We start from the raw sequence: 24850 nt of genomic DNA, 5'->3' as shown, positions 1-24850 counted from the left end.
GTGATTTCCCGTTTCATATACAAGTTGGAGAATTTTTATTAAACATGATAGAATGAGTTCATTCGGAGTTTATTTAATTTTAAATAATGAAATGATTTTATGCGAGCCTTTTTCGTTATTCTACTTCAATCATTACTACTGCAATTATTACATACAGTTAAATTTCTTTTAACTGTATGTATTTTTATATTTAGCTGAATGTCCAACCCCACAGTGTGCCGATGCTACTTGTGTCATTAAAATTCCTGATGGACATACTTGTCCTACATGCGTCTGTAATGGTTTGTATCTTTTTTTTGTTAAGTATTAATTTATTGTTAATAAATAACTGGAACATTTTTAATTTATTTGATTACCGGAGTATCACCCTTAATATGCGATTTCAGAACCTTTCAAAAAATTAAGTATAGAAAATATGCATATTAAAGATAGCGGATTAATATTTAAGTTGGAAAGATATTGAAAACACTACAAAAATCTGTCGAATTACTACTGAGGAAAGCTATCCTCAAAATACGTCTGTCTGCCGGAAGAAACAGGGAGGAGTTTAAAAGGGATAATTAAAAACACCTCCATATTTTATCAGGCTGGTTTTGATGTTTTTAACATTGCCATTCTCTTTAAAGATTGGATAGATTTCGATATCGTTTTTGTTCCTTCTTCACTTACATATTATTTCGAGATCCCCAGAGCCAGATTAAGAGAGAAATTACTGGGGCTGTAGACTCAGGTACCAAATATTTTTAGTGCCCCACAAGGGACCTTTAAAGTTTTTGAAGGTATAATTAATTTTAAGGCTTCCTAAAAAAAAATTTAATATATACAAACGTATTGTTTTACAATCTTTCTTTAGAATCATTAAAAATGAATTGCGCATTTTTATTGCAAATTTTAGAAAACAGAAAAATAATTATTTTTAATACTCCTGATGCATTTTTTAAACTTGTGGGACCCTAAACCTAATTTTATCTTATTTTACTTCAAACTACATGCACTTTATTTTACTAATTTTCTGTAACCATCTACAAAACATATAAAATTTAATGGGGTTGTTTGATTGGCAAAAATATAAAAAGTAGTATAGTAAGAACGGAAAATTCGGTTTTGTTTCTATTCTTTCTATTTTTAAATTTTGTATGTTTCATAGTTCTTACAACTACTGAATATTTATAATTTTACACATGATGTTTTTGTTGATATAGATGCTTGATTGTATTTTATATTTTATTTATTTCTTTTTTCTTTTGTAAAAAATAAAAATTTCAACAAAACAATTTCTTTTTGAATATCTGCAAAACATACTTAACTGGAATTGAATTTCATGAAGAGTTTCAATATCTCAGAATATAGATAAATTTTATCTAATTTCGTATAAGAGGGCCCCAAGATACACATCAAGTCCCATAAACCATTATGGCTCAATCCAATCCTTAATATGCAAACCTATTTGAATTGATTTTCAATGTGGATTTTAACAATATGCAGTAAGGGTGAAAACTACGGAATACCCTGTGTATTAATTATTAACAAATCGATGTACTTTAACCTTATATAATTTTGATTAAGATATATTTTTTGCAGAGACTATTTCACACGAAAAAAATGTATTTGAGACAACCGAAGAGATACAGATGGAAGGCGCGGAAAAAAATAGTTCATCGAGCACAGAAGAAATACTTGAAAGTGAGGATGAAAATTTTGAGGCAGAAGTTTTGATACCCATTGAATCTGATCCTTCCAACAATAAATCGGAAAAATTTATAGAAACGATCGAAACATTTGTAGACAATTTGGATTACGATGAAGGAGAACATTCCGAATTTGAAGACGTTAAAGATATCGATATTTTTGAAAAAGGTATCCTTCACCATTTAAAATATTATTCTATTGTTTACTTTAAATATAATTAAAATGTGTCCTAATGATAATAGAAAAAAAATATCCGAACGAGATTAATGCGAGATTTTTGTTTTTTTCCCACAAGTAAAACTTAAACACTTTATTTATTTGTATACTAAGAATACGTTAAAAATGATATCTTTATTTACTAAAGCACTACAAAGTTTTGATTTCTTATTAAGATAATTTATTAAAAAATAAACGATTTATTTAAGGAAGAAAAATAATTTGTGTTNCCTATGGAAAAATATTTCTTCATAAACTGTAGCACATCTTAGTTTTATGGCAAAAATTTGCCATATAAAAAAATGACATAGGATATTCTTATGGGGTTTTGCCTATGGCAAAATTTGCCATACATGTATGACTAAATTTTACCATATAAAAATGCCATAGGATGTTCCTATGGGGTTTTGCCTATGGCAAAATTTTGCCATACATGTATGGCAAAATTTTACCATACAAAAAAATGCCATAGGATATTCCTATGGGGTTTTGCCTATGGCAAAATTTTGCCATACATGTATGGCAAAAATTTGCCATATAAAAAAAATGCCATAGGATATTCCTATGGGGTTTTGCCTATGGCAAAATTTTGCCATACATGTATGGCAAAAATTTGCCATATAAAAAAAATGCCGTAGGATATTCCTATGGGGTTTTGCCTAAGGCAAAATTTTGCCATACACTTTTGCCATACATGTATGACAAAATTTTGCCATACGTATATGGCAAAAGTGTATGGCAAAATTTTACCATAGGCAAAACCCCATAGGAATATCCTATGACATTTTTTTATGGCAAACCTATGGCAAATTTTCCTAAGGGTCCTGATGCATTTTTTAAACTTGTGGGACCCTAAACCTAATTTTATCTTCTTTTACTTCAAACTGCATGCACTTTATTTTACTAATTTTCTGTAGCCATCTACAAAACATATAAAATTTAATGGGGTTGTTTGATTGGCAAAAATATCAAAAGTATAGTAAGAACGGAAAATTCAGTTTTGTTTCTATTCTTTCTATTTTTAAATTTTGTATGTTTCATAGTTCCTACAACTACTGAACATTTATAATTTTGCACATGATGTTTTTGTTGATATAGATGCTTGATTGTATTTTATATTTTATTTATTTCTTTTTTCTTTTGTAAAAAATAAAAATTTCAACAAAACAATTTCTTTTTGAATATCTGCAAAACATACTTAACTGGAATTGAATTTCATGAAGAGTTTCAATATCTCAGAATATAGATAAATTTTATCTAATTTCGTATAAGAGGGCCCCAAGATACACATCAAGTCCCATAAACCATTATGGCTCAATCCAATCCTTAATATGCAAACCTATTTGAATTGATTTTCAATGTGGATTTTAACAATATGCAGTAAGGGTGAAAACTACGGAATACCCTGTGTATTAATTATTAACAAATCGATGTACTTTAACCTTATATAATTTTGATTAAGATATATTTTTTGCAGAGACTATTTCACACGAAAAAAATGTATTTGAGACAACCGAAGAGATACAGATGGAAGGCGCGGAAAAAAATAGTTCATCGAGCACAGAAGAAATACTTGAAAGTGAGGATGAAAATTTTGAGGCAGAAGTTTTGATACCCATTGAATCTGATCCTTCCAACAATAAATCGGAAAAATTTATAGAAACGATCGAAACATTTGTAGACAATTTGGATTACGATGAAGGAGAACATTCCGAATTTGAAGACGTTAAAGATATCGATATTTTTGAAAAAGGTATCCTTCACCATTTAAAATATTATTCTATTGTTTACTTTAAATATAATTAAAATGTGTCCTAATGATAATAGAAAAAAAATATCCGAACGAGATTAATGCGAAATTTTTGTTTTTTCCCCACAAGTAAAACTTAAACACTTTATTTATTTGTATACTAAGAATACATTAAAAATGATATCTTTATTTACTAAAGCACTACAAAGTTTTGATTTTTTATTAAGATAATTTATTAAAAAAATAAACGATTTATTTAAGGAAGAAAAATAATTTGTGTTAAGTATTAGTAAATCCATGCATACTAACTTTTATGACTGACTCTGTAAATGAATAGTAGAAAGAGGATATCGCGGAAATACCGATGTTTCCCGAAATAAGGCGGTATTTTTCGAATTCTACACTTGTCACGATAATATAGTAATTGAGAATTATCATTATCTTGCGATATTATAGCATTCGATAAATTTTGCTTCTAATAATGTTCAATATTATAATGTTCAATATTATTAATGTTCATGTTCAATATTAATGTTCAATATTATAGTCTATTGTTATCAATAATAGTCGCAATATTGTGGCATTTTATATTTATCATTACAGAGGTGTAGTTATCAAAATGTTAATCGTAAAACATCGTCCTATTCTACGATTTATCATCAAAATATTTTTTTAAAAAACCGTTATCATGATTTGTAGCTTGGCTGTAAAAGAAACAAGTTACAAGGTCTAAAAACGCTTTCCGTTTGCCATTTAAATAATCGTTTAAAATATCTGAACTTTTTATAATTACTTATTATTTTTTACTATTTATCTTAATAATAATAATTGATTTTTGAAATTTCAGCAAGAAAGAATAGTGCATAAAAGAAGCAGATGTAGTGTCTAAAGCAACGTTTTAGTAAAAAATATAGATGCGTGTTTATCTTTTTTTTTTTAATTGTGTGAATACGAATCTCGATATGTGATTTTTAAATCACGTAAATAGAAATCGCGGTATGTAATTTAAAATCCCGTGAATACAGAGCACGATGTGTAAGTTTAAATCACGATGTATGATTTTAAACAGCCTGAATGTAATTTTTTTTTTTTTTTTTTTTTTTTTTTTTTTTTTTTTTTTTTTTTTTTTTTTTTNTTTTTTTTGAAAATTTAAGAAGCGGAACATTTTTTAAAAGGCGAATTTTTGTTTTTATTAAATTGGAAAAAAAAGGAAGTTCATTAATGTAAATTTCTAAGCAAAAAAATGAAATCTTTTTTAACTACAAAATTTTAAATAATGAGCAAAATCGATCATTAGAAATTAAAAAAGTCTAATCTTTCAATTTCTTTTTCTCAAATTATAAGTTTCATTCAAATTCAATCTTTTGAAACTTAGATAGACGCTTTTGAAGTTAATAGAAATATATATTTGCTAATCTTTTTTTTTAAAATTAATAGAGCTGTAAATAATTGTCAAGAAATACCTTTTTTACGTGAAATTATTAGTTAATAAAGGGATTTAATCAATGGGGGCAAATATATTTTAATTTGTATTGAGGATATTGCAAATGTTCTAGAAAAGTAAAAAAATAACAAGAGTGAGCTAAATTTTTCGACTGATATTGAATAAATTGGCGACTATTAAAAGTTGTTCATAAAAAAGTACATGTTTAGGTTTCATTCATCGTATGAAAGATGTACTAAAACCTCATAAAGATTGGATCTTAATATGTAAAAATTAGGTCAAAAATTCGTTGAGAAAAAATTAAGATTTTTATTCAGTGTCCCCGCTTGAAAGTCGGTATTCACCACCTCAACGTTTGAACGGCTTCAGATAGAGTTATAAAAGTGGTGTCTAGGTATAGTAAAGTAACTGCGTGATGTAGAATAACGACGCCTCTACAACGACGACTGGTGGATAACTGAAGAGTTGAAGTTTCTACCTCGAAAGCACTACAAAATAGGGAACAAGATATCAAACTTCGCTTAAGACTTGTGAAAAAGAAACACATATCTTGTAGTTTGCCCGCAAGTGGCTATTACATCTCGTAACTCATGGCTATTTTTACACGCCTCTTTTTTATAACTGTTTCGAAGCTGTTCGGAAGTTAACAGGATGAATTTGAACCTCTGTGGACTCACACAATGTATAGTATAAAATATCTTATCCTGTTAATAAAATAATCATTTTCTGTGAGATCATTAGTAATTGCATAATCTGAATAACTGTCTCTCCCACTTTTTTAGATCGAGAAATACTTGAGGATAAAGAAGAATTATCTTTTAAAGAGCAACCGGAGCATGTAAACATAGAAATATTTCCTCGAACCTCCCTTAACGCCAGTGAAGAGGAAGACAGTGAATTAGCACCCCATAGAAAAAAGAGGGCAGGTAATTAATTTGAGATATAATCATATTTCACTTCGCACTTTTATTATAATTGGATACCCGTGAGAGACGTAATACAGACGAGTAAATCGTAGTATTCGTTATTGCCATGATTCAACAGCTAACCAGGTTTGACACACACGCTTCACGTCGCTTGCAGCTATACAATAACATCTGATTCAAAAACTGATTTATCGTGAAAGTAAATCAAGCCTAATTGATGTAAAGTTAACACGCCATGCACAACCGCGTGATTAGGCACACGACCATGTGATTTCAGCGGCATTCTTCTTCTCGAGTTGCAAGTACCCAATTGGAATAGGACACAGACTGGCCACAAACTTTCACCGATTTGTAGAGACGTCGCCGTACCTAAAGTTATTTTTATTTTGTGATGAATTACCCTATTTCTGAATGGATCAGTCAGTTAATGAGCCCACCAGATTATAAATTAATTAATAAAAAAGTTCACAGTTACATGATCTGTGGTTGAGAACCGTAATCTTTTCATTTTATTTTAATTAGCTGCGGAATCTGTTCAATTTCATTTATTTTTTGTTAAACAAGTTTTTTATTCACTTGACAGCTGTTCAGTTACGTAGCTCTAACAATACGGATAGCATAACTCAATAAAATAAGTAAATAAATAAATAAAAATTGGAATATTAAACTTATTAATAGGTTATTTGCATTCCAAAGCTTCAGTTTGATTTAAATATTATAGTTGCATTAATGGACTATTGGCGATACAAAGCTTTAGTTTGATTTGATTGTTGACGCTGCATTAATGGGTTATTGGTAATTCAAGGCTTTAGTTTGATTTGATTGTTAATGCTGCATTAATGGGCTATTGGCGAACATAGTTTTGGAAATCATCGAGATACAAAGTTTTAGTTTGATTTGATTGTTAACGTTGCATTAACGGATTATTGGTGAACCAAATCTTTAGTTTGATTTGATTGTTAATGCTGCATTAATGGGCTATTGGCGATTATAGTTAAGGAAATCATCAAGATAAACAGTACCGATGCAACCAATGCAGTCAACAACACCGATCTCTTTTATGTTCAAGTATAAACAAGATGGGATTTGAGATTAAGTGCTGTAAAAGTGTTTGAATGAACAATTTTATTGATGAATTCATGCCATGGCAATTTTGGAATAATTGATAATTTTGAATTAGATTTTCTTTTCTTTTTTCCGATTCGAATACATTCCAAAAATTAAGTGTATTTAACCAAATACTCATTTTTTAACTAAGTTATTTTAACGTTTTTCCTTTACAGTAATCGGACAACACATTCCTTTGCAACAGCAAGGTAGCATTGAATCCAATCAAATTGCGCAGAACTCGCAGCAGCAGTTCTTCGAGGAGGAAGAGCCAGAATCAAACCGAGAAATATACGAAGACAACGACGAAGGCTTTGACGAATTGAAATTTTCTAGTTTAAACAGAAAAAATCTGGAAGATAGTGACAACTCAGAAGAAGACCTAATCAGCTCTGAGTCTGTGATTGGTAAGACAATAATACTATCCTCACTTAAAACCTCAATCGTATTTGAATTAATTATTTTTCTAAATTATAGTCAGTAATTGGTTAAGACTATTGTAGACTGGTGTAATGGGATCAATCGAATGATGAATATTTACAACCTCAATCGTATTTGAATTTAACCCTTTTTCTAAATCAAAACATTTTTAACTAATTAATTTCTTTACATTTTCGTAGAAAAAAATGGAAACTTACTAACTTTTCATTAATGTTTCACAAGTACTATACGCTATTTCCCTGCGCTATTTCGATAGTTGTAAAAGTAATGTTTCTGCAAACGCCATGTAGTGATCATGGAGCTGACCTCACATCAGAAAGGGTCTGGGTCCGAATCCCAGAGAAGGCATGGATGCTCTTTCTCTTATTAGACGCACTATAAGATTCTAAGTAGGATCTTAATTATCAGGTGATACTATGCAGCTTTATTGTTTTTACACAACTGAAACCGGTTTGTACTTGTTTATGTTCGTGTATAAATTAATGAAATTAAACGATATATAATATAAATTCGACAATTGGATAAATTAGACGATATATTATATAAATATAGAATATTTATTATATCAGGTATTATATTAGTATATTATAATTAGACCAAATTATTAGATGCACTTTAGTGTTTTAATAATTGTATGTTTTGCACGAGTTTATATACAGTACTCTTATATTTAAACATAAATGTAATGGGTTTTTATAGAGGAGATTTTTTCATATACTTTCCATTTGTATTTACTTTTAAATTATTACATTACAATGTTAACCAAATTATACACAAACAAGTGTAAACCGGTTTCTGTCGCATAAAAACAATAAAGTTGCAGAGTATCATTTGATAATTAAGATTTTACATGGAATCTTACAGTGCGTCTAATAATTTGGCCTGTATCTGTCCTTACTGTGGAAGCAACGTTGACCCACCTAATATGGTGTCCCTGAAAGAGTGACCCACAAATATGCTCTTCTAATACCTGAATGACAAGTGTCAGTCGGGTGGGCATTGGGGAAAAAATGTTTCTGCAAATGCTTTTTTATTTCAGAAACGTAAATGTAAGGTTTTAACCATGATTGTAGTAAAGCGGACATTTAACGTATTATATAACCAAAAATAAACATTCTTGTAATGTTTTAACTGTATAAAATTTAATACAGTTTCTGTTATGTTAGAATCATTCATGCTGTGCAGGAAAAAGCTTGCAAAATTTAACCCTTTGAGGCAGAATTTTTATTAAACATATATTTCATAGCTTTTTTTTCCCTGTTTCGTATTAATTTAGGTTAAAATAATTAAAAATATTATATTTAGTATTTTATGGTAACGAAATACAACATAAAACACCGGTGTCTTTTTCTCCCTTAAAGATAAAATATTCCTAACACGGCTCACTTTCAAACACTGATTTTTCAAATTTGCTCTTATTTGTAGATATTTAGCTCTAAGAGAAACAGTTATTCATCATTGAAATTTCTTTAAGTTACAAAATAAATTATTGATACATTTTTAAATATAAATTGTGAAGAAAAAAATTTAAAACTACTTTTCTTAGATTTTAGTACAAATATAACTCCGATCATCTAGGAGAATATTTTTAGTAACTATTAGACTTTTCATTGTTAAAAAAATACCATAATATACACTCATGGACAAAAAAATTAGCGTACCAAGAAGGAGTCGTCAAAATGAAACGAAATTTTACATACGTAATGACTACTTTGATATAAGTTAATGATTAGAAAATCGAAGATCGTTTTTTTTTTTTTTCTAATCATTTACTTACATCAAAGTAGTCATTACGTATGTAAAATTTCGTTTCATTTCGACGACTCCTTCTTGGTACGCTAATTTTTTTGTCCGTGAGTGTATTTTAACTTATAATTAGAGCATCAGAAAAAAATATATATAAAATTTAAAAGAAATATGGGTGCCCCATCTGCGTCAAAGCACAGATGCTTGCATGGAAAATTATTAATTCGCTTTAATTTCGATTTTCACATTTAGTTCCTGAAGGCTGCCCCACTCCCCTCTGTGCCAATTCTTCTTGCAAGATATCAATTCCAATCGGTCAGCGATGCCCTACGTGTATTTGTAAAAGTGAGTATAAAGATTACTTTTAAATTGTGCCTAGTATTTTTAATATTTATATAAAATCCTATCGATCACTTTCGTCCAAACCAATAAAAATGGAAAAATATTGGGAGTACTATTTAGTTCGGTTTTTTTTTGGTCAAAAATGTATTTATTTCAGAACAAAATGAATGAACAAATTAATCAAAGTATTTTCCTTCGCTGGCTACTACTTTTTCCCACCTCTCAGGCAATTTTCACATTCCATCTTTAAAAAAAAGACTCGTCCATTGAGGCGATCCAAGTTAGGAGCCAATTTTCGATTTCTGCGAAAGAAGTGAACTAATGACCTGCCAAATCGTGCAGCATCCGTCGGAACAATCAGTAATCAGAAGGAGCAATGTTCAGAGAATAAAGCGGGTGCCGTAAAATATCCCACTTGAGCGTTTCCAAATAATTTTTACGACTTTTGAGACATCAGGCTGACAGTTATTATGCAGAAGAATAACTTTATCATGTCTTTGCTCGTATTCCGGCCGTTTTTCTCGTAATGCATGGCTCAAACGAATCAATTGTAGCCTATACCGATCACCCGTACTGGAATCACCAGGTTATAGCAGCTCATAGTACACAGCACTATTCACCATTCTTCATTCGCCATTCTTGAAACGTCGAAACCATTCCCTATATGATTTATCATTTGGAGCATTGTCACCATAAGCATTCGATGCGCTTCAGCTGCACTTTTCTTCCAATTAAAGGAGAAACATAAAACCTTCCGCAAATGGTGCTTCGTTACCACAAAATTTGACATATTCAACAAAATAAAAAACAGGGTTTTTGTATGAAACTCTAAGAGATATAAACTTAATATTATTGACAGATATTTAACCTCTCTGAAACCACCGAAACCAGCTGTCACTATACAACATCCATAAGAGCAGAGCCTTCTTTTAAAAACTGACCGAACTAATTTGTACTCCCAAAAATATATTAATATGATATGTACCACTGTCTATCTTCATACTTCGTTCAAATACATAATTGTTCTTGTATTTAAAGTACTGATGTTCTTTCGTTTATGCTAAATGAAAAGCAAATCTCAAAAATATCACTTAATACAGTTTGCACTGATAAATTAGCAGCACTCAAAATATTTTCCCTTCAGTTATTTCTCGGAATCAGCATAATAAATGTGTATTAAAATCAATAAAATTAAATAAATGTGCATGTAGCAATATAGCAATGTGGCTTCTAATATGAGTATGATGACTAAAATATTCTTAGTTTCACATAAAATCTTCTAATATAAAATATTGAATTTTGTTAGTATGTTAAAAAATATAGTTAGACAGAATAGGGTTTTTCATATTCTGCATGAAAATTTCTAAGTAATACTTTGATACTGTGTAAAGATGTTACCCACAGAGAGGTCGTGATGCCAGTTAAAAAAAGAGAAATGCTAGTTTAATAAAAAGACGATAACAAAACTTGCTAATAATTTCCGATGGTCTGGATTATCGATCGTTTTTCCATCTTTTTTCAGATGATTTTTAGAAAGACGAAATTTTCATACAAAATTATTACGATACGCGAATTCCAAAATTAAGTAATAATTTTTTCGATAGTTTTTTTGGGAGTTATCGATTTTTAGGCCGTTACAAAGTGGCTTTTTAAATTTCAGTTTTTTACGACGATACTTCCGACACCCAAATTTCAAATTTAAGTAACCGACTTTTGACGTGTTTTATTCGCGACTATTGCATCGCCGTCATTTTTCGACCATTTTCTCGGCAGTTGTGTTCCAATTTTACGGTCTTTTTCACGTACATGGTTTTTCTTATAACAATATTTCTAATATGATGTTATTGCGACACAAGAATTTCAAATTTGACCAATTACTTTTTGACGCGTTCAATTCGCGACAATGCGTCCTAAATCAACGTTATTTTCTAATTATTTTCTCGGCAGTTACAATTAATTGTCTTACTTTCGGCCCGGCAATTTCAACATCATTTTTAAAACCTCGGTATTTTAAATACAATATTATTACTATCGACACATTCGGAATTACACATTTAAGTATTTAAACTTTCATATGAGTATAGATATTTAATATTTTCCATTCAGTGTCTTTTTTTCTTTTCTTTTTGCAATAAAAAACACTGCAATGATCGCGTTGAATTCTCTGCATCACAAAATATATTACGACCACCGCTTTAATAAATGTTTGTATGAACCCTTATTTTGCTAGTACTAGCATCTTTAGCATTAGAAAACATATAGATGCTAAGCTAAGCTTAGGATATTTCACCTCAGCACTGTAGTCGGTGCAAGCCGGATGCGGATTTCATCGCACCAGCCATCGCTGGGATTCGAACTCGGTTCACCTCATTGGAAGATGAATGCTCTATCCCCTGAGCCATCGCGGCTCATTTTGAATAGTTAAAATTATATTTAGAAGTGAGGCCGCGATAGTCTGCTGGTAGAGCGTCGGGCCCATGTTAAAGAGGTCATGAGTTCGATCACCGCAGACCGAAGACTCCCCGTGTAGTAAATGGTGACTGGTACATGTTAAATCTGCCGGGTCACAAAGTCCTCCATGGTCCCATTACAAATCAATACCTCTGGGGGTACTGAATTGGAGATTGATCGCTCTCTGATTCAGGACAAAATTACGATCTGAGGATATGGGTCTGCCCTATAAATGGGCTGTGACGTGTATGTGTCGCTGAAGTCGTATTTTTGGCTATAGATAGTGCCACTCAAAAACAAGAAACGCACCATCTGCCTTAAATTAGTTTGGTTTCACCAAGCAGGTTGCTGGTATTTGGCAAGTGCCATTAGAAACTACGGCAACATATTTCAAAGCAAGAAAAAAGATAATAAGTCTATAATTCAGAGATTCTACACAATAAATATATCATTTATGCTAACTCTGCAGTAAAAATTTTGATTAGTTTCCTTTAAGTAAATTTTGAATCTCAGCCAATCACAGACACTTACACATTTATTGTAACTCTCTTAAACTATTATGTATAAATATAAGAACTCTTAATTTTGCTTGGTATTCACAATTTTTGCACAACATAGTCGTTAATTAAGTTAAGTATCTTTTACGGATTTTTCCATTAGAATTAATGTTCTTTTCAAGATTAGAATATTATATTCTTGTTTCAGATAGAGAAGTATGGCAACCTTGAAGAATAACAGGAAGAAAATTCAGTAGCTGTAAAAGAATTCTATGTGATATTACTCTCATAAAATCTTCATATTTTTGTGTACATATATATATTTAAAATTATGAAAGGATATTTGTATGTATTTTACTCATGAAACCTGTATTTTCATATATATAAAAATTTGAATAAAAACCATGAAACATTGTCTTAAAAAATGTATACAGTCGATTCAAATTTACCTTTTTTTCTCATTTTTATTTAAAAATAATTAAGTTGTAGTTGAAATTTGATTGTAAATAAAATTTGCAGTTTGTCCGTTTAATCTTAAAAAAATGTTTACGTAAGCATTTCTAATAACTACAAATATTGTATGCCTGGCATTTTAATGTTTCATTGTCTATAGCACAAGCAAAAATTCAGTACTTTGGGCGCTCTGAATTGAAGATTGATTATCGTTCTCTGGTGCAAGTCAAAACTTCAATCTGTGGATGTATGAATGTGTCCACCCTATAAACAGGCTATGACATGTGTGTGGTTGAAGTCGTATTCTTGGCCAAAGATGATGCCACTGAGAAACAAGAAACACACCCTCTGCCTTAAATTTGCTTGGTGGCTACTGGCAAGTGGCATTAGAAACAACAACATAAGCAACAAAAAAAATGACACCCACCTAAGGAACTTGTGTTCTAATGATCAAATTTTCATGTACCAGTCACTTGTTTCAAAAGGTTGACCTCAAAAAATCCCGAAAAGATAAATAGTTCAAAAGGGTTGATCTAAAAATTTTATTAACTGGTGCTAACTATTTAATAAATTAAGAAGCCAGACTACAGAAACGTCCTTTCTCTGAATAAACGTATCTTTTTTTACACGTTTTAATTTTCGACTATCAAAACATGTGGTTTAGCCGCAATCTGGAAGATATAGTTGCAATAATTTAGTCAAGAAATCAATCAAATAATTCTTGCGCATTAAAATTTAAACATATGATTTTATTGAAATTTTATAACTATTAAAATTTTTCAAGTATTATTAAATAAAGTAATAATAAATATTTATATAAAATTATTTTTGCAAGCAGTTAGCATTGGAAAAATAAGTTTTATAATTCTGTGTAAGGAATTTTTAATTTGCTTAAGAATGTCACGGGATAGGCGAAATTTGCAAAAAGTGAAATTAGTATTTAGGGGCTCCTACTTTCCATGGATATTCAGAATTAGCCATTGACACCATATATTCCAGACTTTAGCTCCCCCCCCCCCAATAGAACAATGAGCATTGAAAACCAATGCAGAAAAATAAATTTTATATCTGCCTTGCATAACAAAGACAGAGAGTTTTTTTCTTCAGTATTATTGAACAAAGTTGCATACAATTGTTATAAGCACCAATTTACCAAAATTTTAAAAGTGTTACAAAAAGTGAAGAATAAAAAAAAAGTTACCCTTTCAGTTTTGTGAAAGAACTGCAAGCTTAAATGCCCTTTCTGTTACTTTCTTGTTAGTCCAAAAATTGAATAAACGCTAGCGTTATGCATGCATAACATAGTACAATTATACTTTATCAATATTTGCATCAACGTCATTTAAAATGCAAGAACTTTGTTTTTAGCTATAAAAACAAAAACAAAAATTGTGTATTTTACATTTTATTGATGAATGAAACAAAATAGCACAGCTTTATACATAAAAACATAATTAAAATATTTAAATTGCATTATTAAGTAGTATAACATTAATGTGAAGGTAAAAACCCAACATTTACAACATAAAACAATGTTTTGAAGAAAAGGCAAACAAAGTGCATAAAAATGCAGATCTATTATAAATATATAGAGTTAGTTTTAAGGATGAAATAAATCAATTTGGATCTTTAAAAACATAAAATAGTACTTTTTTATTAATTTTATAAAAAAAAATAGCATAAGGATCCTAAAAACATAAACTAATACTTTTTTTTTATTAATTTTGCATAAAATAACAGAATATTAAACTTTCACATTAGTTAAAAACTATAATGCTCAACTTTAATAAGTGAGAGGATAAAAAGACCAACTTATTTTAATATTTCTTACCGGGAAGTATACTAATTTTTAATTTCTATCATGAATAGAAATTGTAACTTAAAAAGAAAAAAAAGAAGAAATTATTACAATAATTGCTAACTAATCCAAGTATATTCTAAATACTCCATCATAAAAAAGTATATCCAAGTTATGTGTATACATTATTTAAACAATAGGAATTCATAACCCAACTGAATTGAACAGCACAGCATTTGCACGACCTGCGATAGTATAAGCATATGCACAAGGAGTGCATATTTTATATAATTCAAAGGGAGAGAAAGGTATGCTAGGCAGCATATGAACAGCATATATCTTTCACACCTTTTGAAGTAAATTATTATTGACTATACCAGTAAAAACTAGTAAACTAGTAAAGATGCAAAGCTTGTCGACTTGTAGAAATTGTAAAATATTTCTCTTGAATAAAAATAAATAAAGCTATAAATATATATCCATACAGACCTGCCAGCCAGCAGTAACCAGTTTACCTTGTTCACTCGTCAAACTCCAAAAAAAAATTTCTTATTCACAAACGAATTCATTTGTCAACTTTCACTTTCATATTTAGAAAAAGTAAGACAATATAGATGGAAATTTAATAAAAATAACCTAACTTTTGTGGCCAACACAAATCTATAATTAATTGCAAAATTCAAAACTGTTTTATTAACTACTGTTCTTTAAAACATGCTTAAAAATACATGTTTGAAGAAAAATGTAAAATATATAAAATTTAAACTAAAATCACAGTGAATAAAAGAATTAATTTAAGTAACTAAAATTGAAATTGCATTTATTTATCTTGTTAATTAAATTTAAAAATTTAATAAATTCTTTTTTCGATGTATTTTTTTTCAGAAAAAAAAATAAAAATAAATGTTCAATAAATATATTATTTGCATTTGATTTTGCAAACAACTTCTAAAACTATAAAAATTATTTTTATCCTCATATTTTTTATTGAACTTTTTAAATATGTGCAAATTGCACATATTTAAAATCGATTGCAAGAACTTAAAATTTATTATATTATCTAAAATTTATTTATTCATTGCAAATTGCACATTTTAGAATGCCTCCTTAAAAAAAGTATACATACATTAGTAACACATACAGTGTAAGTAATAACATTAATTTTGTAACAATCATTTCATGAAAGAGTTTTACATAAATAGTTTTGCAATAAAAAATTTCTTTTTAAATTTAACAAATTAGATTCAAAAATATAATAACGTAAAGAAATAACAAATATAACTTCGTTCAAATCATTTTTTGTAACACTATCATTTCGCTTGCACATATTCAGCGATTACTGTCATAATATTTATAATTTAATATTGATTTAAGATACATAAATTTGCAGGATTAAAAAGTTGTTAAATCATTTCCTAAATCAGAGCATATAATTATTGACAATTTTTTTAAATAATTTCTATACTAATCCACAGTTATTGAAGATAGTTTGATTTAAAGAATTTAGATATAAAATACTCTCAATTTAAAATATCTCATTCATAGCTAGGAAAATGCTCTTGCAGCAAAACATGAAAAGTCTAAAAAATTTTCACATTTTATATAGAGTGCAAAAATTCGTTTGGGAAGAGAGAATAAAAGTAACCTTTCTCAAAGTATTTCCCACTTTGTTAAAGTAGTTGATTTTATCCACCAAACATTATCAAAAAGAAATTCTTTAACCAGTTGTTTTTCCAAGCAAAAACCAAGATTCCCCTTTTGTTGTGCTAAGAAAAAATTATGCAATGAAAAAAAATTTCAAAACAATATTCCCCGAATAAGTAATGTTATGTTTAACAATTTAAAAATGAGTCTTATTAATAAACCTAAATTTAAACTAGTTATTACGCAACAAAAATTAAAAATATTTCTTCACTTGAAGATATTTTATAAATAAAATCAAGCTTCATAAACTCATTTTATGTTCAGCAGCTAAGCTGTACTATGCATAATACAATAAAAATTATTCATTTTTTTTTTTAAATTCAGATATCTTTAAGTATAACTCTTATACATATACAGTAAAACACATAACTCTTTTGTAAAGTTCTATAACCATTATTCTAATTTTCATTGATTTCAAAGAAAGGTAGATTTTGATAAAAGAATATTTTTAAATAAACAAAAAGCATTGAAAACAATATTTTGACATATTTCACTATTTATGATGAAATAAACTTAAATATTTCACTTTACTTATAAGAGCTTTTTGGAAACACTCTGTCAATAACAAAACCATAATATAACACTCAGTTTAAGCTTGAAAACTTTTTACAGTTTAACACCATACTTTTATACTTGCCTTCCAAAATATTTAGATATTTTACACAGTTTCACTGATATAACTTTTTGTTACAAAAATACATCTTATGTAGAAGTGAAAAAGTAAGAGCAAGGCATAAATAATATAGCAAGTAGTGTAGAAAGTTACAAAAAAATACCAATATGTAGAATGATAAATAGTGCAGATCACAAAGCTGCAGAGTGCGGACGGCATTGATACAGCTACCAGTCTATCACAGAGTTGATTCTGGTGAAAGCTACATTTGTGCAACCTTCGTCATCCATGGAATTAATGTAGATGATGACTAGTTGATCATTAAATTAGGTAGTAACAATTTACTTCTTTTTTATATTCTTGCACACCCAATCTAATCCATCCTGTAATAAAATACAAATTTATATTAAGCTGCACTAAAAATAATAAAAGAATGAGAGAAAAATTTGAAAATGATTGTGAAAAATGCCCATGAGCAAACACAAAATCTTTTACAATAAGTATACATCAAAGGTATAAAATTTTAGCTTCTCTTCTTTCTCACTATCTTACAATACTTGAAATTAAAATATTCTTCTCCAAAAAAAAACAAAAAAAAATCAAGAAAAAAATTTATGAATCAATAAACTAATAAACTGAATTTAAAAAAAAAAAGACCTATGTCCTGGTATTACTAGTAAAAACTACATCCTATTCTAACTAGTCCTTCATTTAACAAAATGTAAATTAATTTTTTTTGGCTTGCCATAAAATATGCCATTGATTGAAACATATTTTAATGGCAGAACTGAGCATTGTTATTAGCACTGTTCTGAGCAGACCACTTTTGAATCAGTGCATCTTCTAATAAGCTCTTCATATAACACATGAAATGTTAATTTTTTATGATTGCCATTAAACCATTATAATGTATTTATGGCTATATCTAACATTATCTTGAATCATTAGTGTTTTTTTAAAATATGCCATTGATTGAAACATATTTTAATGGCAGAACTGAGCATTCTGTAATTAGCACTGTTCTGAGCAGACCACTCTTGAATCAGTGCATCTTTTAACAAGCTCTTCATATAACACATTACAAATTAATTTTTTATGACTTGCCATTAAACCATTATGATGTATTTATGGCTATATCTAACATTATCTTGAATCATTAGTGTTTTTTTAAACAGACCTTCGAAAAACAAATTATAAATTAATTTGTTAGGATATACTAGTTTTTTTTTAAGAATTACTCTAGTAATTGAATTATGCTTTAATAATTTTACATTATTTTGAATCAAAAGTGTTGGATGCAAATGAGAAAAATTTTCAAAACATTTTTGCTCTAAAGATACACAATTTCAAATAATAAATTAACTTCCATTCCTCAAAAAAAAATAAAATTGTTTTGTCAACTGTGATTAACACCATTTTTGTACTCATAAAATACAATAAATTTGTATTAATAACAAGAAAGGTTTATATTATTAGTTATTAAATTGTTCCAAAATTTTGTATTTCTTATTTTTATAAATTATTTTAAGCTGCACTGTTTCTATTTGTCTGAAATAGCTAAAAAATATTCTGCAGTCAGAATATTTTTTATATTATTTTTAATCAAAATAATTTAAAATTTTTTCTTGATTTAAAGTTGTTTTTCTACATTAACATTGAATAGTTCATTTCTTCTAAATATTCCCTCTTTTCAGAGTTTAATTTATTTCCACATGTGCATTTTCCTAAAAGATTTGTAACAGAATATATTATGTAATTAATTTACATTGTTACATTTTGTAAGATTTTTTGTCTCCTTTAAATAGTCTATATTTATATTTTCAATTGTCATACTTCAATAGTTTGTAAAATGTAAATTAACATATTAGGACTCTGTCACTGGAAGGATACTACATAGCGTTGTTATTATACCCACTCTAACCTTTTCTGTTAGAAAATATGTATGGATTAATCATCCAATAGAGTATCTAAACTTTACACCCTTTTCATAAACCAATCAAACTCCCTCATACTCTCACACCTAAGAATAGTGGACATTATTGCTTCCATACTTGCCTTTATATTACATAATTAAATACTTATATAATTACATTTTCATGTATATAATATAATTATATATTTATATATAAGTACATATTTGCAATATTTATACATTTTACTTAATATAACAACATTTATATATTATATAAACATTGTAAAATTTGTTTAATTGGATTCTCATTCTTCATTAACTTTCAAATCACCTCATTGCAATATCAAAACTCCAGCTAAACCACTAACTGAAAATATCTAATAACCAGGAATGAATTCCCCTATATAAATAAAAATAAAATATATATATATATAGTCCTACCTTTAATGCCTCTCCAGTCAAAGCAGAGCATGCTTGGATTTGCCAAGAACGATCTCTAATAGCAGGCAAATTCAACCCATCAGCCAATTCACTAGCAGGTGCAGCATTGAAAAGGTCTTGTTTATTTGCAAAAACCAGCAAAGGCACACCAGCCAGCTTTTCTTCAGAAAGCAATTCAGCAAGCTCCTGTAAATTAAAACAGAATCATTAAAAGGAGGCAAAAACATACAAAAAAGGTTTAGTTGGTATGACACTATACTCATTTAGGTGAATGCACAATTTATTGTTCATCATAGACGAAGGCATATGCACATTCACTAAGCATAAAAACAACTAAGTCATATAAAGAGGAACAAATACATCTACTTTATGAGCAAAACGTTTTGCATAAAAGCATGTTTTGTTTTCCAGCTTTAACAGGCAAAATATAAATGAAAAATAGAAGCTTTTCAATTTACTATTTTATTTTCTGCATAAAGATAACTATTATTATTTTAAGAAAGTAGGTGTGAAAAGCTAGTTTTTTATTAAATATTTTTAATAATAAAAAGTTTTTCATAACTCCAGCTATATTTGAAACTTACCTGCCCCACTAATTTTGTAGGATAATAAGGAAATGATAAGATTTCAGGAAAATTACATTAGAAAGAAGATAAAAAACAAAGGTGACTCTATATTTTGAAATAAATAAAATTAGAAAGACAAATCTCCTCGCTATAAACTAATTAAAAGTTTTATTATTACAGTGATGAATCAGTCTTGCAAAGGTATATGTTAAAGATTATTAATATAGTTACTGGTGACACAAACTGATATTTGATAGCAAATATTATTTATTTTCCTCTTACAATAAAAGATAAATGAAGTTCAGCTTAAGAAATGAAAAATCAAAATTAAAGCTAACACCGTTGACTCATGAAGTATGTTATGTAGGTCTATAGATTGAAAAGCACACATATATAAACTTTTGACAAAATTGTGCTAAATTTAACTTTCAATGTCTGGGTAATTACATAACATAAACCTAAACAGCCAATCTTGATCTTCAAAACCGAAAATTACACAGTCAGAGCATGATTCAATAATGAAAATGGTTCTTCCTTCATGAAGTCATAAATTATCAATTATTCTTGAACTGTATGCCGTTATACTGATTTTATTTGTTATGGCAACATTTAATTGCACAAATGCGGTGAAATTCAAATCATTCCAGCATTTTGGAACAGCCTTCTAAATTAAAATATAAAATAAAATTTGCAGAAAAAATATTAATTTTATGTGTGTGTACTAATTTAATGCATATGATGAGATGCAATCTAAATTTTAAATTTATCTGAAATATGTATCAGTTTTTGTCAGTTCTTTTTAGGAAACAAAACAGTCTTAGATAATAAAATGTGAACTTACCACACCAGTCTCTTCAAACCTTTTTCTATCAGCACTATCAATAACATAAATCTAAATAGTAAAAAAAAGAAGTGAATTCTTTAAAATGCATAAATACATTATTTTTTGAGCAGCATAGGAAAAAAAACTCTAAATTAAGTTATTTACTTAATAAGCATCAAAGTACAAACAATTTTTGTGTATTTATAATAAAATCAAATAAAAACAGGTAAAACAATGCACATAGGATAACATTATACAAACTTTACTTTCTATTTTATAATAGACTTTCCTCCTCATTATTAATAGTCATCTAATTATGATGCAAATTAACAATGAATATTTAAAATTCAAAATTGATAAGTTTGTAATAAATAAATACAGCATTAGAATTCTAGAGAAATACTAACAATGAATGCGGAAGAGTTGAAAAGATATAAGAGTTTCTCAATTTCTCTGAGGTATTATTATTATTCAAAACTATAACATCATTCAACTTCAATTAATAAGCTCGTAAAAAAAATTGCTTCTTAGTGTTAAAACTGCTATAAAGTGACTATACAAAAATTTATCATAATGTCAATACATAAGATAAAACAATGCCAAATTATTATTTCAAAATTGTAAGGCACAAACAGAGTAAATAAGATGTATTGTTTCTTTTTAAATTAGTCTTATAATGATTAAATGCATAGAAATTAACTTTAAAATAAAATCTCTACAAGTAAATTTATCTTTATTGCAGAAGCAAGAAAATGTAATTCTAAAAATAACAGATCTTTGTTTTTTAGCAATTACAATTTTTTTTATAAATATTAAGTTTGAATATTATAAGGGATTATATTTTTGTTTCATTTCTATTTCATCTATTATTACTTTTTAAAAATATATATATAATGGCTTAGCTTAGGGCTGAACTTGAATGAAACAGCTTTTTAAATCAAATGTAGATAATGCTTTGTTATTTTCATCATTATGTAATAAATTAAGTAGTGTATGTATATATTTTACAGTTTTTATTATAAATAGTATTGAACAAAGTATTCAAACACATATAATAATTTTAATACTTACCAAAACATCAGTATTTTCAAAATAATTTCGCCAATAAGGCCTAATTTTTCGTTGACCACCTATATCCCATACATTAAGCTTGAAGCCTTCAGATTGAACACTTTTTATATTAAATCCCTAGGACATTAAAAAAGGAATATTTTTAAATAATTCAAATAACACTTAATAAATTAACTAAGTAATAATGAATAGAAAATTTTATCAAGAATCAAGAAAAGTTAGAACTATTTTATTTTGAGGGGCACTAAAGAATGTCTAAACTATTATTCAACTGAGTGATGCAATCAATAATATAGTATAGCATTCAGTTCAGAATATGGTAATAATCAGTACTACTGATATAGTAGTAATAGGTACCAAATACACTAATATAGATACTATCTATGAATCATGAGATGAACTCTCAGTAAGGTAAAAATACTTGCTTATTTACAGGGTATCTGCTTCATTCTAAAATTTCAAATTCATGACTTTCCATGATTAATTCCAAGAATTTTTCATGACTTAACGAAGTTCCTATTTTCTCCGACAAAAACACAGCAATAAATTAAAAAAAGCATTATAATAATATTCATTGAAACGATAGGTATAACCAAAACTGTTATACTCTGCATCTTCATATTTATAGATTTTAAAATTAAAAAACAAAAAACAGAGTAAAGAAAGAGTTGAAGCAATAAAATAGCTGAAAAAAATACAAAAGCAAATAATTTTTTCTGCAGAATTATTATCTTAAGATACTTTTCTTGTTCATCGGAAAAGAAAGAAATACTCCTGATTTTTCTGTTCTCATTTCGGAATGAAAAAAATTCTCCAATGACTCGCTTGCTTTAGCTAGAATTTTAAATTGATAAAACAAAAATAAATAATAACAAAAATTCTACAATCAGAAGCTTAAAAGATAATTCCCTCTAGAAATGTTTTTTCTTTCATGTTTTGAAAGAACACCATAATTTTTAAAGAACACAGATAAAAACATTTTATTTTTTAATCAAATATGACTATGAGTGGGGATTTTGTTACAAATTAAGACATTCGGAACACCATGAAATTCAGGGGAGGAGGTAAATTCCATTTTAAGAATTAGATTTTTTGGCAACCTAAATCCATGACTTTTCATGTTTTTTTTTCGAAAAAATAGTTAAAATCATGGTCATTTCATGATAAATTTTGTTCAATACTGGAATTCATGATTTTTCATGACTTTCCAGGTGCGCGGATACCCTGTATTTAGCAAAGTTGTAGGGATGGCAGGTATTTACTTAACCCACTGGCGGTTCTGCGCATAAAAAGTCGTATTTTGACCTGCAGTCCTCTCAACACAGCAAAACTGGTTTTCCCACATTATTAGATAGAAAAGTGGTGTATTGGGGAGAAACATTTTCCCAATTTCACCCATTTGCTAAACCACCAGTGGGTTAAACAACTATTAAAAGCAGAAGGCAGTTTTTAGCTCAGCATGGCAGACAAACCAAAGCATTTTCTTCAATTAAAAATAAATACACCAGACTATAACTATTGTAACTGCCACCAACAAGTCTGGTATCCAGAACTCATGATGGTAGAGCAGCAATAGGTCTTCATGCTACCTCTCAAGAAGTAGTAGTACCGAAAGTACAGTATATTTGTGTTTCTGATTAATCGTCTCCGAATTATCAGTTTTAGGATAGATCTATGCTTACTTTTGGCTTTCGTAAATAAAAATTATTTTTTGGACAAAAAAATCATTTTTGTTAGTTAATACAAAATTTAATGAGAACAAACACAAGTTTATATTCAGTAGGAAGCATATTGTAATGTGTAAATAAAAATCTCACAATTCTGCAAATCATATCGGGAACAATTCTTCTTTTATTAGAGATGGGAGACTGTATTTCATTCTAACAATCTACATTCATAGAATAATTGCATTTTACAGATGCTAATAAGAAAACTGATGCTGTGAAGCATTATTAAAATATGATTTTTAACATTACGATACCATCAGTTGAAGAATTTGTTAAAAAAATATGGAATGATTATGAAATCTGAATTCAAACTATGTATAACATAACAAATAAGACTTTATAACAAATATATAAAGTACCACTTAGTAAAAGAAAATTGATGATGATGATTATCGCATTTGAATATGATGTTTCAAAACAATTTCTTTAATTCAAGTAAACTTTTTCCATTAGAAAATAAACATATGATCCGCTTTATTCCATAGTCAAATCATTAAGTCACCATTTCGAAGTGACTAGCTGAGATAATCAGAATACTGTATATAAAATAAGTAGAATGGTAGATCAAAGAAAAAATTAATAACATTCTCTTTAATATTTAAGGAAGTAGGCTTTAAAATTAACAGATATATTAATGAATTTTAATGAAAGGTTTTATTTTATTAACCTGAGTAGGAGTTATGTGTGTCACATCTTCAGATGCTAGTTTCTTTAATATTGTAGTTTTTCCAGCATTATCAAGACCTAAGAGTAAAATTCTAAGTTCTCTATCAGGAGCTGATTTTAATTTTCGAAGCAGAGAAAGTAAGCCCTGCAAAGAAATAAAATGTTAAAATTGGCAAATACCGCACAAAGAATAAACAAATCTAGAATATAATATAGATGATAAAGTTTTCGATGGTGCATAGCTTATACACTAATAAAGAAAAATGAAAAAGAAATGCTTTAATACTACAAACCATCACTGAAAGAGATAGCCGGCAATACCAAGAATTTGCAAACTAATTGGTAAATAAATAACAATAAACCACTCAAACAAACAGAAAAACGCTAAAAACGAAACTAATTATATCGATATATCAACTTAAATATATACTCAAGTTATAATTTTACTAGCATGTCTGATTGAAAAC

General features: G+C 28.3%; 2 protein-coding genes across 2 annotated transcripts in view; one reads left to right on the top strand and one right to left on the bottom strand.

The window, feature by feature from the left end:
* LOC107454742 (uncharacterized) overlaps positions 1-13019 on the top strand; it is a 44117-nt gene extending 31098 nt beyond the window's left edge. The window contains exons 10-16 of the mRNA XM_071180406.1: positions 195-281; positions 1582-1896; positions 3368-3658; positions 5882-6025; positions 7309-7539; positions 9572-9664; positions 12818-13019. Of these exons, the coding sequence (XP_071036507.1) occupies positions 195-281; positions 1582-1896; positions 3368-3658; positions 5882-6025; positions 7309-7539; positions 9572-9664; positions 12818-12840 (1184 nt within the window). The 3' untranslated portion in view covers positions 12841-13019. The remainder of the gene's footprint in view (positions 1-194; positions 282-1581; positions 1897-3367; positions 3659-5881; positions 6026-7308; positions 7540-9571; positions 9665-12817) is intronic.
* A 1432-nt stretch (positions 13020-14451) lies between these two features.
* On the bottom strand, positions 14452-24828 carry LOC107454738 (ADP-ribosylation factor-like protein 3). Its single transcript, XM_016072017.4, has 6 exons — positions 24677-24828; positions 24385-24528; positions 21991-22107; positions 20938-20988; positions 19531-19716; positions 14452-17560 (listed from the first exon to the last, which is right to left on the bottom strand). The coding sequence occupies exons 1-6, from the start codon at positions 24677-24679 to the stop codon at positions 17519-17521; spliced, it is 543 nt and encodes a 180-aa protein (XP_015927503.1). The 5' UTR covers positions 24680-24828; the 3' UTR covers positions 14452-17518.
* Between the last annotated feature and the right edge of the window lie 22 nt (positions 24829-24850).

Source organism: Parasteatoda tepidariorum, chromosome 4 (genome assembly GCF_043381705.1).
Source record: "Parasteatoda tepidariorum isolate YZ-2023 chromosome 4, CAS_Ptep_4.0, whole genome shotgun sequence".
In the NCBI taxonomy this organism is placed as follows: domain Eukaryota; kingdom Metazoa; phylum Arthropoda; class Arachnida; order Araneae; family Theridiidae; genus Parasteatoda; species Parasteatoda tepidariorum.
The sequence above is the reverse complement of the archived record's forward strand: the minus strand, read 5'-3'. Positions and strand labels throughout refer to the sequence as shown.